At 36.7% G+C, this 14281-nt stretch overlaps 1 protein-coding gene across 1 annotated transcript in view; it reads right to left on the bottom strand.

The window, feature by feature from the left end:
- Window positions 1-14281, bottom strand: part of TMX4 (thioredoxin related transmembrane protein 4) — a 108780-nt gene that overhangs the window by 31913 nt on the left and 62586 nt on the right. The window contains exons 4-6 of the mRNA XM_044663400.1: window positions 12832-12960; window positions 10114-10159; window positions 1233-1334 (exon numbers count right to left, since the gene is read on the bottom strand). Coding sequence (XP_044519335.1) covers window positions 1233-1334; window positions 10114-10159; window positions 12832-12960 — 277 coding nt within the window. The remainder of the gene's footprint in view (window positions 1-1232; window positions 1335-10113; window positions 10160-12831; window positions 12961-14281) is intronic.

The following is a 14281-nucleotide window of genomic DNA, read 5'->3' on the forward strand; positions in this document are numbered from 1 at the left end:
TTTAAACGAATGGGAGGAAGTCAGTGTACAAAAAAGCTCTGAAAAAGGGGCAGGGGAGGAGTCACCAGAATTCTCAAACTTAGGGGTGGAGAAGGTGTTATTGTTCCTGGACTCTAAACCAAGCAGAAAAGCAGATGGAAAATGATATCTTTGGTCATAAAACTGGGTAAAATTCAATGGGCCCACATGAAACGAAGTCATTCTAGGAGCAATGGGTAGAAGTCAAAAGGTAAAAATTTAAGCTGAATGTCAGGGAAAACTTCCTAATATTAATAGCTACCCAAAAGTGAAATAGGTTACCTTGACAAATAATAATAGTTGATCTAATTATTATTATGTGCTTTAATATAACATATAATTATATGTCCTAACTACTATTATAGTAAAGGCTAGAAAACCTCTTATCAAGTATTCGGTTGAATGGATGCTCTATCAAGTATGAGTTGGAGTAGATGACTTTTAAAAGTTCTTTGTAATTCCAGATCCAATGATCTATGACCATGAGTTTGTGGGCCAAACCCATGACTTGGTGCTCATTAGCACAGTGCTCTAACCAGATGAGTGATATTTGCATATATAACTGACTAGTTTGTGAAAGGGCTGACCCTACAATTTGAGTGCAAATCAGCCCCTTTTCTTTTTCTTTTTTCAGTTGTTTCCTTTTGGCTATTTCTTGGACAATGCACACCTTCATCAGAAGATAGCCAGCTGGATGAAGCAGGTAATAATTTAGATGCCTTATTATGGAGAATGTTAAAGATATAGTGAAAGAGGCAGCTGAAACAAATAACTAATATAAGATTTTTTTATGACAAGGGAGTTTTAATTATACCACAATACTAGGAACAACTGAGAGTGAGTGATATATTACAAGTAAATTTAACAATAAATTTTAAGTTGTATAAAACCCAAATAAGAAAGATTGAATACTTACTTGTTTTCTGTTTTACCTTCAACTATGAAGAAATTAACCATTTAACTTTAACATCTTTGAAACTCTGGTAAAGTCAGTGGACTTCACCAAATAATGTTTTGTTTTTTTTAAGGCAATTAAAGGTAATGCTAAATTTCAGATAAGTTAGTGAAAACAGGTATGTAATTTTTGACCATTGAGTTCTTTTAAAGATTTTATGGTATCAATCCAGGGATCCACAAGGAGTCTGTGGATCACCAGTTAAGAACCTTTAGTTTGTAGTGGGAAAATGAGGGGGGAAAAAAAAGAAACCTCTTACCAGACCAAGGACAAGGCCAATTATCAGTGTGGCTAAAACAAAGATGAAGTATGAACCCCAAACTGGAATTCCAAGAGTCCCTGTGAAATAGCTGTGAAGTTGCTGAAATTGAAAGAAAAAATGACTAAATTAATTCCCATTGAAATTAAGAAAGAACATAACTACCTATATTCTGTATTCACTCAAATCTATGAACTAACTTAATTATGTGGATTATAAACAATCATTGAACATATTTCAGCACCTGAAATGATCCCTTTAACTGCCATAATTCTTGAAAAATTATAGATCTAGAATAAAGGAATACATTCAAATGTAATAAGGCTTAAGTGAATATCCTAAATTCTGCAGACACTCAGGGAATTCATTGGTCCATTAGATCCATCATGCAGGATTTCTTCCATATTTCCTTCATGATATTCTGTGCTATGTTTCAGCTTGTCCTGCTGAAATGTTCCAAAGACATATGGCATGCATAAAACCCAGATATTTGTATATGTTTTCCTATAATCTTAATTAGATCAAAATAATTTATGTAAGGATAAACTGTTTAAAGAATAAATTGTTCTCTCTCCTTATTTCTTCCTCCAATATTTAGTTGTCCCAAACTCAGGTAAGCTTAAAGAAATGTGAAAAGCTTTGCTAATTCAATATCTTTCTTAAGACATACTAACTGCATTTGTCACTTCAGGTCTCAGCAAATAACTTTTAAAGAAACAATTTAAATGGGAAGATCAGGTTTTTTTTAGTCAATTTACTACTGATGTGAATTATTTAGTCATTCAGGAGCACAAATATTCTTTTGTGGTTATCATTAGCAAAAATTATCATATAAATATTCACCCTGATTCTGACGGTGTCATATAGGAATTCAAAGCACCTAAGAATCTCATAGACTCGACCAGAAAGAAATCTGTATGTGGTACCCAGGAAGACACAATCTATATGATCTTGAGCAAGTCACAAACTCAATGTGGCCAGCTATTATAGACCAGATGGCCTTTGAGGTCCCTTGCAGCTCTAGACACGTGAGTCTAAGTAAGAGGTGCTGAGATGATAACTGCCAGGAGTTAGGATTCCTTCACTATGCCATCTCTACATAACAAGGTGTATTGCTTTCTTTGGAAACTAATCCTCTGTCCATATTCGAAAAATATCATTTTTGTTCATTCTTTATCTAAGGCACTGGGCAACAGCATTGGGAGCTATAAAGGCTCTTTGATTCTGCAAACCATAAGAAATATATGTATTTTCTATAAGAATTTAAAACCTAGGAAAATGGGCTCCTACAATCACTGTAATAATGACACATTTTAAGTCTTAATTTTCCCAAAATATAAATTATTAAAATGCTACTCGCTTTTTACTTTTTAAATACATATTTTCATCTAAGCATTTCTAAAATACTGGCTCAAGAGGGAACAATAAACTAACTAGAGGAATACTATTAATCTTTTTTCAACTACTAGTCATCTTAAAGTGCCCCCAGAATAGCCTGAGATTCTGCCTATTTACCTGCTTATCTACAAAAAGATAGACAGGCTCAACTAATGTTTTATTTGCTATTATCCTGGATCAGAGCAGGGTTTTGCTACACTTCAAAAACAGCAGTATAAACAAAATCCTTTTTTTTTTTTTTTTTAAATTTCTATCAGTTCTTCCCAAGTGAAGATTATTAGTTAATGTTCCGTTTTTAGCCAGGCCTGGATGCTGACAATGTCTGTGCCTTCGGCAGCAGCGTGAGTGTGTGACGGCTTATCTGCCCTCATGGAGACGACTGACCTTTGTCTCTATGGTGGGGGAGCGGCTGACCAGGCCCTGGCTCACTGGGGACCGAGCTCCCCCGGAACCTTTTACCCTGAATTCTACCGCTTGTCTTCCCTAAGTAAATTGGGAAAGGCACTAAGCTAGGCTCAGGGGTAGAAGTGCCTTTGCTTTCTTCCTTAATCCCTGAGGATGGCTGCTCTGGCCCTCGTTCTCCTCAGGACGAGAGGCCCCTCTCTTCTCCTGTCAAACCTCAGGGCGCAGGACTCTGCCGCTCTCTGCTGAGTCTCTGAAAGGACCCGGCGGCCTCCATGACTCCCGGGCCGGGTGGGGCTGACGAAGGATGGGGAGCCAGGCAGGAGGGCCTCGCCATCGCTGGCACTGAAGAGGGGGGCTCCTGTTTTACCAGCCCTGACGGAGTAGGTTTGGAGCCCTTCCTGCCCCTGGACTTCATCGTTCTGGGCCTGCTGCCTCTCTGAGGGCTGCTGTCTGCCATACTCTATCACTAGTACGACGAGGGCGCCGCCCTCCATTTCTGACCAAGCGCCCAGCCAGGGGAGGCAGCCACTATCTCTGCTCTCTGACTGGCCCTTCAGGAACGGAGCTCTCTTGGAAGGGAATCTGGAGGTTCCTCACTAGCACCACATGGAAGCTATGTTTTATTCCTTCTATAACTAATCCTTCTGCTCCTCAGTACTTTCTCAGGATGTATATAATTCCTGCTCTGTTTGCATCTTCCTCCCTCCTTAATCTTTTTTTTTTTAAACCTTTACCTTCTGTCTTGGAATCAATACTGTGCCCTCCAATAGAAGTTAAATATGCTTTTCTTAAAAGAAGCACTCTGTTTTCACTCATTTTGTCATTTAGCAAAAGACTAAATTGGGTAATTTCAAGATTACTTGTAGCTTTTCATAGCAAAGTACTTCCCTAAAAGCCCACAAGATGGCAACCTTTACTAGTATGTTTATCTTACTTTGAGGTCAACTGTTATTGTCAGTTTATCCTACCTTTTGGCAATAACAGCGGTTGGTTGGTTGGTTGGTTTGTTTGTTTCTTCCTTTCTTTCTTTCTTTCTTTAGTTTTTTATTGTTATTTTTCCAAATTACCTTTCAGCACCATTTTCTATAATTGTTTTCTGGCATCTTTTGATCCATGTCTCCCCCTCTCCATTCCTCAAGATAGCAGGTAATATGCTGTAGGTCATATATGTCTTATTATACAATATATATTTCCATGTTCATATGTTGTGAAAGAAGACCCACATTGTTTTTGCTAGAGAAAATTTTATGAAGGAAATAGAGTGCTTCAATCTGCATTAAAACTTCAGCACTTCCTTCTCTAGTAATGGATAGCCTTTATCATGGGTCCCTTGGAGTGGTCCTCCATGCTTGCAATGCTGATAGTAGAGTTGTTTCAAAGCTATCCACCAGCTACTTCAAGATTTCAGTGAAAATTTCATTTCTAATCTCCTTTTCTTCAGGTTGTTTTAGATTAACCAAATAACCAATAGTTATAATTCATTTATGCAATTTAGGTACTTATTTGGGAAAATCAAGAAGGCATATTTAACAAAACCTATAAATCATTCCATTGTATCAGACTGATATTTGGCTATAAAAAATGAATATAAAATCGCCAAAATTCCTTTGACAAAAGCTTTTGGGGTGAGGGGGCGCAGCTCAATCCACTGATTGAGAGACAGGCTAGAGACGGGAGGTCCTAGGTTCAAATGTGGCCTGAGACACTTGCCAACTGTGTGACCCTGGGCAAGTCACTTAAACCCCACTGCCTTGCCCTTACCAATCTTCTGCCTTGGAACCAATACACAATATTGATTCTAAGACAGAAGGCAAGAGTTTAAAAAAAAATAAAAAAGCTTTGGAGGGACAAAAATTTATGTATATCATATATTCCTTATAAAGAAAGGCAACATGATTATACTTGTAATGTATAAATATGATATAGTGTATTTATCTCAAGGCCTCCATGAACTAAATACTAAATAATATAATATAAAAAGAGTAAGTACAGTCTGAAGCGGGGGCAATCAATACTACAATGAATAGAACTGATATTGAACTTTTTGTAGTGAAAAAGCTGGCATAAACATATGGTTTTCATTGTATACTACAATAGTCACTGCAACAAACTGATTTACTAATTCTGCTTACTTCGTTTTGTCTCAGTTCAAAAAAGCCTTCCTATATGTCTCTTTACAAGATCTTCATTTTTATTACTTTTTGTGGTGCAGCAAATTTCCATTATATTCACATACCACAATTTGTTTATTCACTCCTCAAACACTGGGCACCTACTTATTTTCAATTTTTTTTTTTTGGTTACTACAAAAAATGCTATGATATACAGTCGTCCCTCACTATACCGCAGTTCACTTATCAGGGCTTCACTGTATCGAGGGTTTAAAAAAAATCTAATTCTGTATTGTGGAGTTATATTTATCACGGCACAGTATTATTGGCTGATGGAACAAAAGGCGACCAACCACAGCGCTGCGTTCTGTATGCTGGGCACTGACTGGCTCCGTGACTACAGGTTAATAAGAGTGTGGAAAAAGTTTATAGGAGAGTGGGAAGGGTTTATAAAGCCTTAAAATACATATAAACAATAAAATAAATATCACGCTGATACTTCGTGGATATTCACCTATCGTGGGGGTCTCTGGAATGTAACTCCCGCAATAGGTGAGGGATCGCTGTATATGAGAAAATGGATATTTTGGTCACTTTTTAACAAAAACATATTCCCTTTCCAGAATAGCTGGACAAATTCACAGCTTCACCAACAGTGGTGTATCTATTTTCCCATAATCTTCCCGTCACTATTACTTTCTTTTAATTTTAACATCTTTGCCTCTTTGCTAGGTATGACGTGAAATCTCAGAGTTATCGTGTCTTCCATTTCTCTTATAAATGAACTGAGAGAAGTTCCAAACATTTGTTAGGAGTTATCCACTCTTTTGAGAACTGTGCATTTAGAACCTTTAACCACTTATCCTCTGGGAAATGGCTCTTTAGAGTTTAGCAGTGGTCCTAGCCATCAGGAGCCATCTTTCCTGGGACCAGCGACCATGAGGATGCTTTTTGGCCTGCTTCCAGCCACGTGGTGACCAAGAGCTGAAAGGGTTTTTCAGTATATGGGATAACTTTGGAGAAGTTGTTTGCTTGTCTCCTTGCTCACAGACACCGCCATGGGTACAGACCAGGGCTTTGTTAGTTAATGGAAAAAATAACTCCAAGTCACTCTCTTGGCTGAGGCTCTCCCCTACGCAGCAAGTGGGGCATTCTTTGTTTTAACCTTCCCATGGAGAGAGGATATGAAAGGACGGTCAGCAGCTTTTCCTCACTTTATCACTATCCCCATTAGGAGCCATGGGCTCAACAAAGAACTTTAGCCTCAGATCCTACTGGCTTTTTCTACTTTGTGCTTCTTTTTCTAAGAGACAAAAGAAAAACAAAAACACTTCGGCATTGGAGAGGAAGACAAGAGAATTGGTCCAAGCCTGACCAATCAGCAATAAGACAGATGGCAAGAGTTATTTAGACAGTACAGGGCCAAGGTGAAAATTAAGAGCTTAATTAGTGGCTTTGCAAAAACTTTATGCCCTGATGGGGATAAGCACTAGCTTTCCAACAAATATTAAGAGTAGCCATGTGTCAAAGTTATTGAATCTTGTTTTGTTAATGAAACTTTGCGAGTCTTTTAATATTGGCTTTTCTTTTGTTATAGGAACAAAACAGCTATCTCATACCTGATTCATATATTAATGAATGCCTACTTAGTCCCTATTTCTTGGGGAGACCCAAGATATGTTAGTTATTTTTGATTGTTCTACTTATATGCTTTTCTACTTTTGATTATTACGATTTAAATATATAATTTAAATCTAGATATAGTTTTCTTCTCTGCTTCCTCTCCCCCTGCAACTCCATTATTTCAACTAGTTTTTATTATTTCCTTTGTGATTCTGAACCTTTGTGTTTCTCCAAATAAATTTTGCTATTAATATATCTAAACTATGAAGTACCACTTTGGTAGTTTAAACTGGTACTTAATTAACTTAAATGAGTAAATTAATTTAGTATTATTATTTTAATCATACTGGCTTGGTTCAACCTACAGCAATGGCTTTCCCTCCAATTTTTACACATCTCTTTAATTCTAATCATCGTATTTATTTGTCTTCAGGGTGTCTTGGTAAATTAACTCCCAGATACTTTTCCCACTTTAATTATTTTAATGGCATTTCATTTTCTAATATTTCTTCTTGGACTTTGTTATCAGTATATACAAATACTGCTGATATTCTTGAATTTATTTTGTACCTTTGCTCAATCAGTGTGTATGTTCTTTTTGCTAATTTAATTTTTTTGGATTTTCTAAATAAATCATTTCACTGGCAAATATTATATACATATATATGTATACATATGTATCCATACATGTGATTTTACTTCTCTTTGACAATGTTTATGCCCTTAATTTATTTCTTTTGACTTTTGACTATTACTAATATTTCATGAATAATATCAATTATTATTATTTTTGCTTTACCCTTATATTTAGTAGGACAGCTTCTAGTGCTTCCTTACTGCAAATGCTGTTCGTTTTTTATTTTAAACATTTGCTTTTACGAAATTATATTAAAATGGCTCTTCTTCAATGGAAGATTTTTAGCATAAATGAATGCTGTATGTTTTCAAAGGCTTTTTTCTGTGACAATTGTTATAACTGTGTTGTTTTTACTTTAAAATTATTATACTAATTGTTTTCCTAGTAGCAAAATATCCTTGTATCACTGGTATAAATTAAAATTCTTCAAATCAAAAATGTCTGTGTATTGCTATAGTCTTTTTAAATTAAGATTATCTTTAAAGGGGCAGAGTGCTAGGCAAGAGGGAAAGTGGAGAAGTTCAAAATCAATACAGTATAGGACCACAGCAAGAGGCTGGCTAAGTAGACATACCAGAAAGTTCAAGGTGAAGATGAAAGACTCTAACAGACAAGGAGAAAGGCAAAGCCAGGCTGGCTAAAGCTGAGAACAGAGCAATGGGGCAAACACAGGCTGAAGTAACTCCCTAACCAGATAATAATAATAATAACCATCACCATAATAATAATATTTATATAGCACATTAAGGTTTGAAAAACACTTTAAATAGATTCTCTTGCTTGATCCTCACAACAATCTTATGAGGTGGTTATTATTGTTCCCATTTTTTAAATGGGAAAACCGAGGCTGAGAGAGAGGTTAGTGACTTTCCCAAGGTCACACAACTAGCAGGATCTAGTCTGACTAGATCTGACTCTAGGCCCAACACTCCATCCACTCTGCCACGTAGGTGTTACTGGGTCAGAGATGTCTCACCTTCCAAGTTCTACATCTTCAAGCAGGCAGATTCTCTAATAGAAACAACCTTCAGGACTCTAGAGATCCCTGATATGGTCTGGCCTCTCTGTGGCAGAGATCTGCCTTCCTCAGATTGAGAGCTTCCCATTCTAAAGTCAGGCTGATATGCTCTCACAAGCCTGGGGGCTCCCCTGGAGGGTCTGAATACTTGAGAGAAAGGGAGTTCCTTTGGCTTAGATCCTAGATGGTCCTGCATTTGAGGACTGTTCTAAGTAGAGCTGAGCAAAAGAACCGATGGAGTCCCTTGGGAAAGGGAGAGGTAGTGTTAAAAAGGAAAAAGGACAAGTTTCCTGGGATTATACTATTCCTTGTTACTTTTTCTTAGAATGGCATTTCTTTTTAATGTTTGAGATTTTTCCAGGGAATCTCAATCTGTCATCTAAGAGCATAAACAAGAATAATTAAATGGGACCCAAAAGTTGCCTTAAAAAGCCCCCAACAACTCTACTTTGTCAATCAACCACAAGCTGTATAGAGAAAATTATTGTCAATGAATGAGAGACAAGAAAATAATAAGGAAAAAGGGGGATAAAGAATAACTTGGCAGGGAGAAAGGAGAATTCATAAATTATATTCATAAACACAAATATATTTTTAAATCAAAATTTTGATTTAAAAATAAAAAAAGACAAGAGACTTGGAGTAGAATTATAAATTATCCCAAAATATCCCATGGATGAGCCCTGGAAAAATACTATAATCCTTGATCCACAAAGGATATTAGAAATGGCAATCTGTTTTCATCATATTAGATAACAAGTCTTGCAATGAGTATTGTATGCTACATTTCCTTGATTACATATGTGCATATGTACAGGAAAAAAAAGAATGCATGGAAAAGAGGAGATATATTTGAAAAGAATTAAGGCCTAAAACTAATTTGACTAAATTATCATTCCTATCATCCCACAGAGAAGCTGATAGTTTAGATTAGACAGAAAAATCTTTGTAGAAACATTGTCCCCATTGATACAGATGAAGAAATCTCATATAAACATTCCACATGGATGTCTGGCAAAGATGTGAAACATGATGAAGAATAAGATGTAGAATAAGCCATGAGCTAATACTTCAAATGTTGTATTAAAAATAAAGTCAAACAATCTAATACATGGTGAGACTCTTCTTATAAAAATACCTTTCTTCAGAAGATATTAAAAAGTGTTTTTCAGAGATTTATCTGACTTCACAGCAGTCCTGCCAAATCATTTAGATTTGATCTCCCTAATTTGATAATGAAGAAACTGAGACACTGAGGAGTAAGTCACTTTGTGGAGATTACACAGCAAATCAATAGCCAAACCTGGATAACCACTTCTGAAACTACTCAGTGAATTTCATTTTGAATAGCTTCCAGGCTCTGACACTCTGATCAGCAGGGGGATTAGAAATGAAGAATTAAAACAACATAAAACTCTTTACTTTGATCAGGAGCTTATCACTTACCTTGCAAAAAAGGTGATTTTGACAAACTACCGACTGGTCCTGCTCATTTGCCTTAACTCCTACAAGGACGTACAAACTCTTCCCAAGGGCATGGAATCAATTGTGATAAGAGGAAAGCTTAAATCATGTACACATTTGTCAAATGTTTATTTTCACACTCTTAGCATACTGGCTTTTCATTCATTTCTTTGAAATAAATGTTAAGTAAGCACTCTTATAATGGGAGCATTAAAGCCTACTCACCCGTATCCAGCCTGATAAGCTAAAAAGTCCAGCCATTCCAGACATTCTACAAATTAAAATTAAGGGAAAGGAATTAGTAGTTATATGAAACATGATAAGAAGATACAAAAATTGATACAGAATATGTAATTAGTAAAAAACTAATTCTAATATGCATTTCTTTCTCTGGCTATTCTCTAAACAATGCATTTGTTTGTTCTTTAATAGCAGCAGAATCCAAAAAAAGTTATTGACTGGATCTTAATATATGGCTGTCTCCTACTTACACAGGGAAAGGATCTTGTGATGTTTTAAATATCATGTGAAAAACTATGCTCCTACCATCTCACCATTTACCTTTTTTCACATTAGGAGAGGTAGGAAGGAAATAGCCTGAGTGAAAGCTGTAATGATAATAAAAACTAACATTTACAAATATATTATCTCATTTGGGATTTAAAACAACTCTGTGAAGTAAGTGCTGTTATTATTCCTATTTTATTGATAAAAAAAAAATTGAGGCTAAGAGAAGTGAATTGACTTGCTTAGTCACCTGGCTAGTAAGTGTCCAAAGCAGGACTTGAATTCAAGCCTTCTCAACCCAGAGTCTAGAGCCCTCTCCACGACGCCACCTCGCTGCCAACTTTATACTCGACTTGAGATGGGTAAAACGAATCCACTAATGATCTTACTTTGCTTGGCTTACCCAACGTTGTAGATGATGGAGCTGTGGGAGACTGACTCCAATGACTCAGGTTACAAAAGCTAGCAATGGGAGGATAACGATGGATGAACCTAGCTGAAGTAACCATGGCAACCTGGGAGGGTTACTTAGTTAATGTTTGGTCTCGCGTTCTGCTGAGCTGAGGATGCTTCTCTGTTGATCTTGGGCTCATGGGCTGCTTCTGAAAACCTCCCGTTTAGCTGTTGTCACTTGGCCTCACATAGAAGAAGGCGCCTCGTCTTAAGCTCACAGGGCACTGTACGGCGCAAACCTCGAGGCTTAGTTACTTCCTCCTCGCTTATCTGTGCCGCTGTATCAAAACGTGTGCCCAAGAGCATCTGTCTTTGCTCCACACCCCCACCCCAGGGAGATGGTGAAGCTGTGGGAGACGGACTCCAGGGACCAAGAACAAGGTACAGCTTGAAAAAGCAGCAACCTTGGAGAAGGACCGTGAATAAAGCTAGCCGAAGTAACCATGGAAACCTGGGATGGAGAGACTTCTCCACCAGTACCATGCCCAGATCCCTCCCTGGATGTGCCCCTTCTAGCCATTCCCACCTCTCTTTGTTAAAAAAAAAAAAAAAATACTTATTCTGCTGCTTGCTGTCTCAAAATTTGAGCTTTTCAGCATTGTTCCATGTAGATAATCTTTGTTGTATCTTGATTTTAAAGGCATTGTCTCCAATATTCCTCCTTTTGAGGAAAAAAGAGACTTTGGGCCTCGTGTAGCTCGTATTTCGCACCATATCTCTGAGGGAATCTTCCTCTGAGGCACTGTCGGGGTCTATGCTTGGCACAGCACCTCCTCTAGGAAAGAGGGGCCTGAGTTTCACAGAATCCCAATTTTGCCCTGCCGTTTAGATTTTCATACCAATTCCCAACTAAAACTGTTTGATTATTGTTATTTTTCCTACAAATAATGTTATCATTTAGCAGAGAACTGGGGTGGAATAAGCATTCATATGGCACCTGCCAGGCAAGGACCCTTTAAGCAAGAATATCCTATAAAGTTGAAAATAAAACCCTAGTTAGCTTGAACATCAAAGGGCTTTTATAAAGTACTATCAGATTTTAATGAATTTAATTAGCCCATCAGTCAAAACATATCACACATTTGTAATTCTCACCATAAATGTTTTATTACGAAGTCCCTGAAAAAGTAGGGTCAAGTCCACATCAGGATGAGCCATCAGAGGACTTCAGCAGAAAAACTCTGCTGAAGATAGCTAAAATTAAGTACAAAGCTCTTTTTTAACACTTAGACCAGGAAAGATACTGTAGTGTCATCCTTAACAACTGGACTGATTGTTACAAGGTCTTAGTAGAGGCATGAAACTATTGTTAATCATTGTTTGAACTTCCGGCGGACCCGAAAGATACTACCAGTTTTACTTTTTTTCATCTAGTGCCTTGATATAGTAGTAATAGGGGCCAGCTAAGTAGCACAGTGGATAGAGAGTCAGGCCGGGAGTCAGGAGGACATGGGTTCAAATCTTGTAAGGGTCTGAAGCAAAATTGGAATTCAAGTCTTCTAGCTTCCAAGTCTGACATTCTATTTACTATACCACCTTGATATCTTAAAATCCTATTAACTCCTTCAAAGATTATAGAACAAGAAAGATACATTACGTTTTAATTGATTCCATGCTATCAATTAATTCAAAAGTAAAAAACTGAAAATGACACATAAGTGCATGTTTTGTAGGAATACAGCAAGATTTAGACATTCTGAGCTACATTAAATTCACATATTCACTGTCTAAAACATGCATAAACATTTGTTACTCTTCAAAGTGTCTCCACAGGGAGGCCAGATATGAATGAGAGGTAGCTGCGGTATATGCACACTAGATTCAGAACCAGCATGGAGCACTGTTTGTTGTCTGTGCTCTGCTTGTGCCATACAAACAGGAAATTCTGAACTTTGTAGTTTAGAGAGCTGCTCATCTGGCTCCTAATATATCTCTTATGTGAGTTTATAAGCATCTCTTTCAGTAAAAGCAAGCTGTAATTACGTTATAGAAGATGGAGATTTCCAGCCAGCCACGGGCTCAACTGCTTTCCACTTCTTCTCTAAGATATAATCCTGAAGATCTTTGGAGATCCCTGGACCACGGTATCGGCGAAATATTCCATCTTTTGCACTGTAAAAGTGACAGAAAATAAGCATCTATTAATACAAATGCAGGATAGCATAAAGCCAAAATAAATTTTGCTTTCATTTCAATTGTATAAAATAAAAAGCTTATTTTCTCCTGAATATACATGAAGCACTGAGATTGGGTTGGGAATTCAAAGATTTAAAACATTTTTATATCTATTCACACATATATTCTTAATTATGTATGTATTATATATGAGTATTATACATATGTATATAGAGTATATATATATATATATAATGCATATGTGTATATGTGTTTTGTGTCTCTATATACTGTGATAATCAGATTAAGTCTACACTGCCCATCTTTAGATTTAATCACTAAAGGTGAGAACACCTCTAATTCTGGGAGCTCCATAACCCAGGTGTGCTAGAGTGGGTGCCAAATCAGAATCAACTGACTGCCCCCTAGGCAGTACTATGAGAATCGTCTATTGTGATTGGACATGCAAATTAGGAGGGAGGTACAGGAAGTGACGCATAAGTGACCCCTTTAAAAAGAGGAAGTTGAGTGAGTGAAAGGTCTTCTGGAGAAGAGCACTGCAGAAGAAAGAGCTCTTCTGGTCCGTGGAAGAGTGTTGGCTGAAATGCTGAGACGTTGGTGAGACTGCTTCAATATCTTTGCTTCATTCACCTCTCAGCCTCTGGCCCTCTGACTCTCAGCTGAGGGTTAATTAAATCTACTTAGATTAATTAGAGGATCATAGTAAATTACCTACTGTGTAGATTCTTATTTCCTTATTCCTCTCTCTTCTTAATTGTAATAAAAGTCAATTTTGACTTGAGATTATTCTTAATTGAGGATTGATAATTGTGCAATCCTCTGGCGACCATCTTTTAATATATTGAACCCATAAAACCCTCTTTTCCCCTTACAATACATACATCCCTGACCATAAAGAAATTTATAATTTAGTAGACATATTCATGAACTACAGAATAAGAAAAAATAATCAAAGGGAAAATTATCAGTCAAAATTATACATTTAAAAGTACATACAATCATGTTATCTAAAAATTAAAACTAGAATTTGAAACAAGGAAAGTTTATGCTAGAATTTCTTATTAACCAATAATTATTTATTTAATTAAATCTATTCCTAATTTTTTCCAATTATTTTAAAATGCCTGTGTGTGTGTGTGTGTGTGTGTGTGTGTAGGTAGCTAGATTTAACTGGATTGATTTATGATATTCATATCTTTAATCTTAATTATTTCCAGAATTATATCTTTTGTCAACCAGCCCACATTTGAGAGTTATTGCCAAAAGGAAGCTTGTCCTCATCTAAATAATTTATCTA

Source organism: Gracilinanus agilis, chromosome 2, assembly GCF_016433145.1.
Source record: "Gracilinanus agilis isolate LMUSP501 chromosome 2, AgileGrace, whole genome shotgun sequence".
Taxonomy (NCBI): domain Eukaryota; kingdom Metazoa; phylum Chordata; class Mammalia; order Didelphimorphia; family Didelphidae; genus Gracilinanus; species Gracilinanus agilis.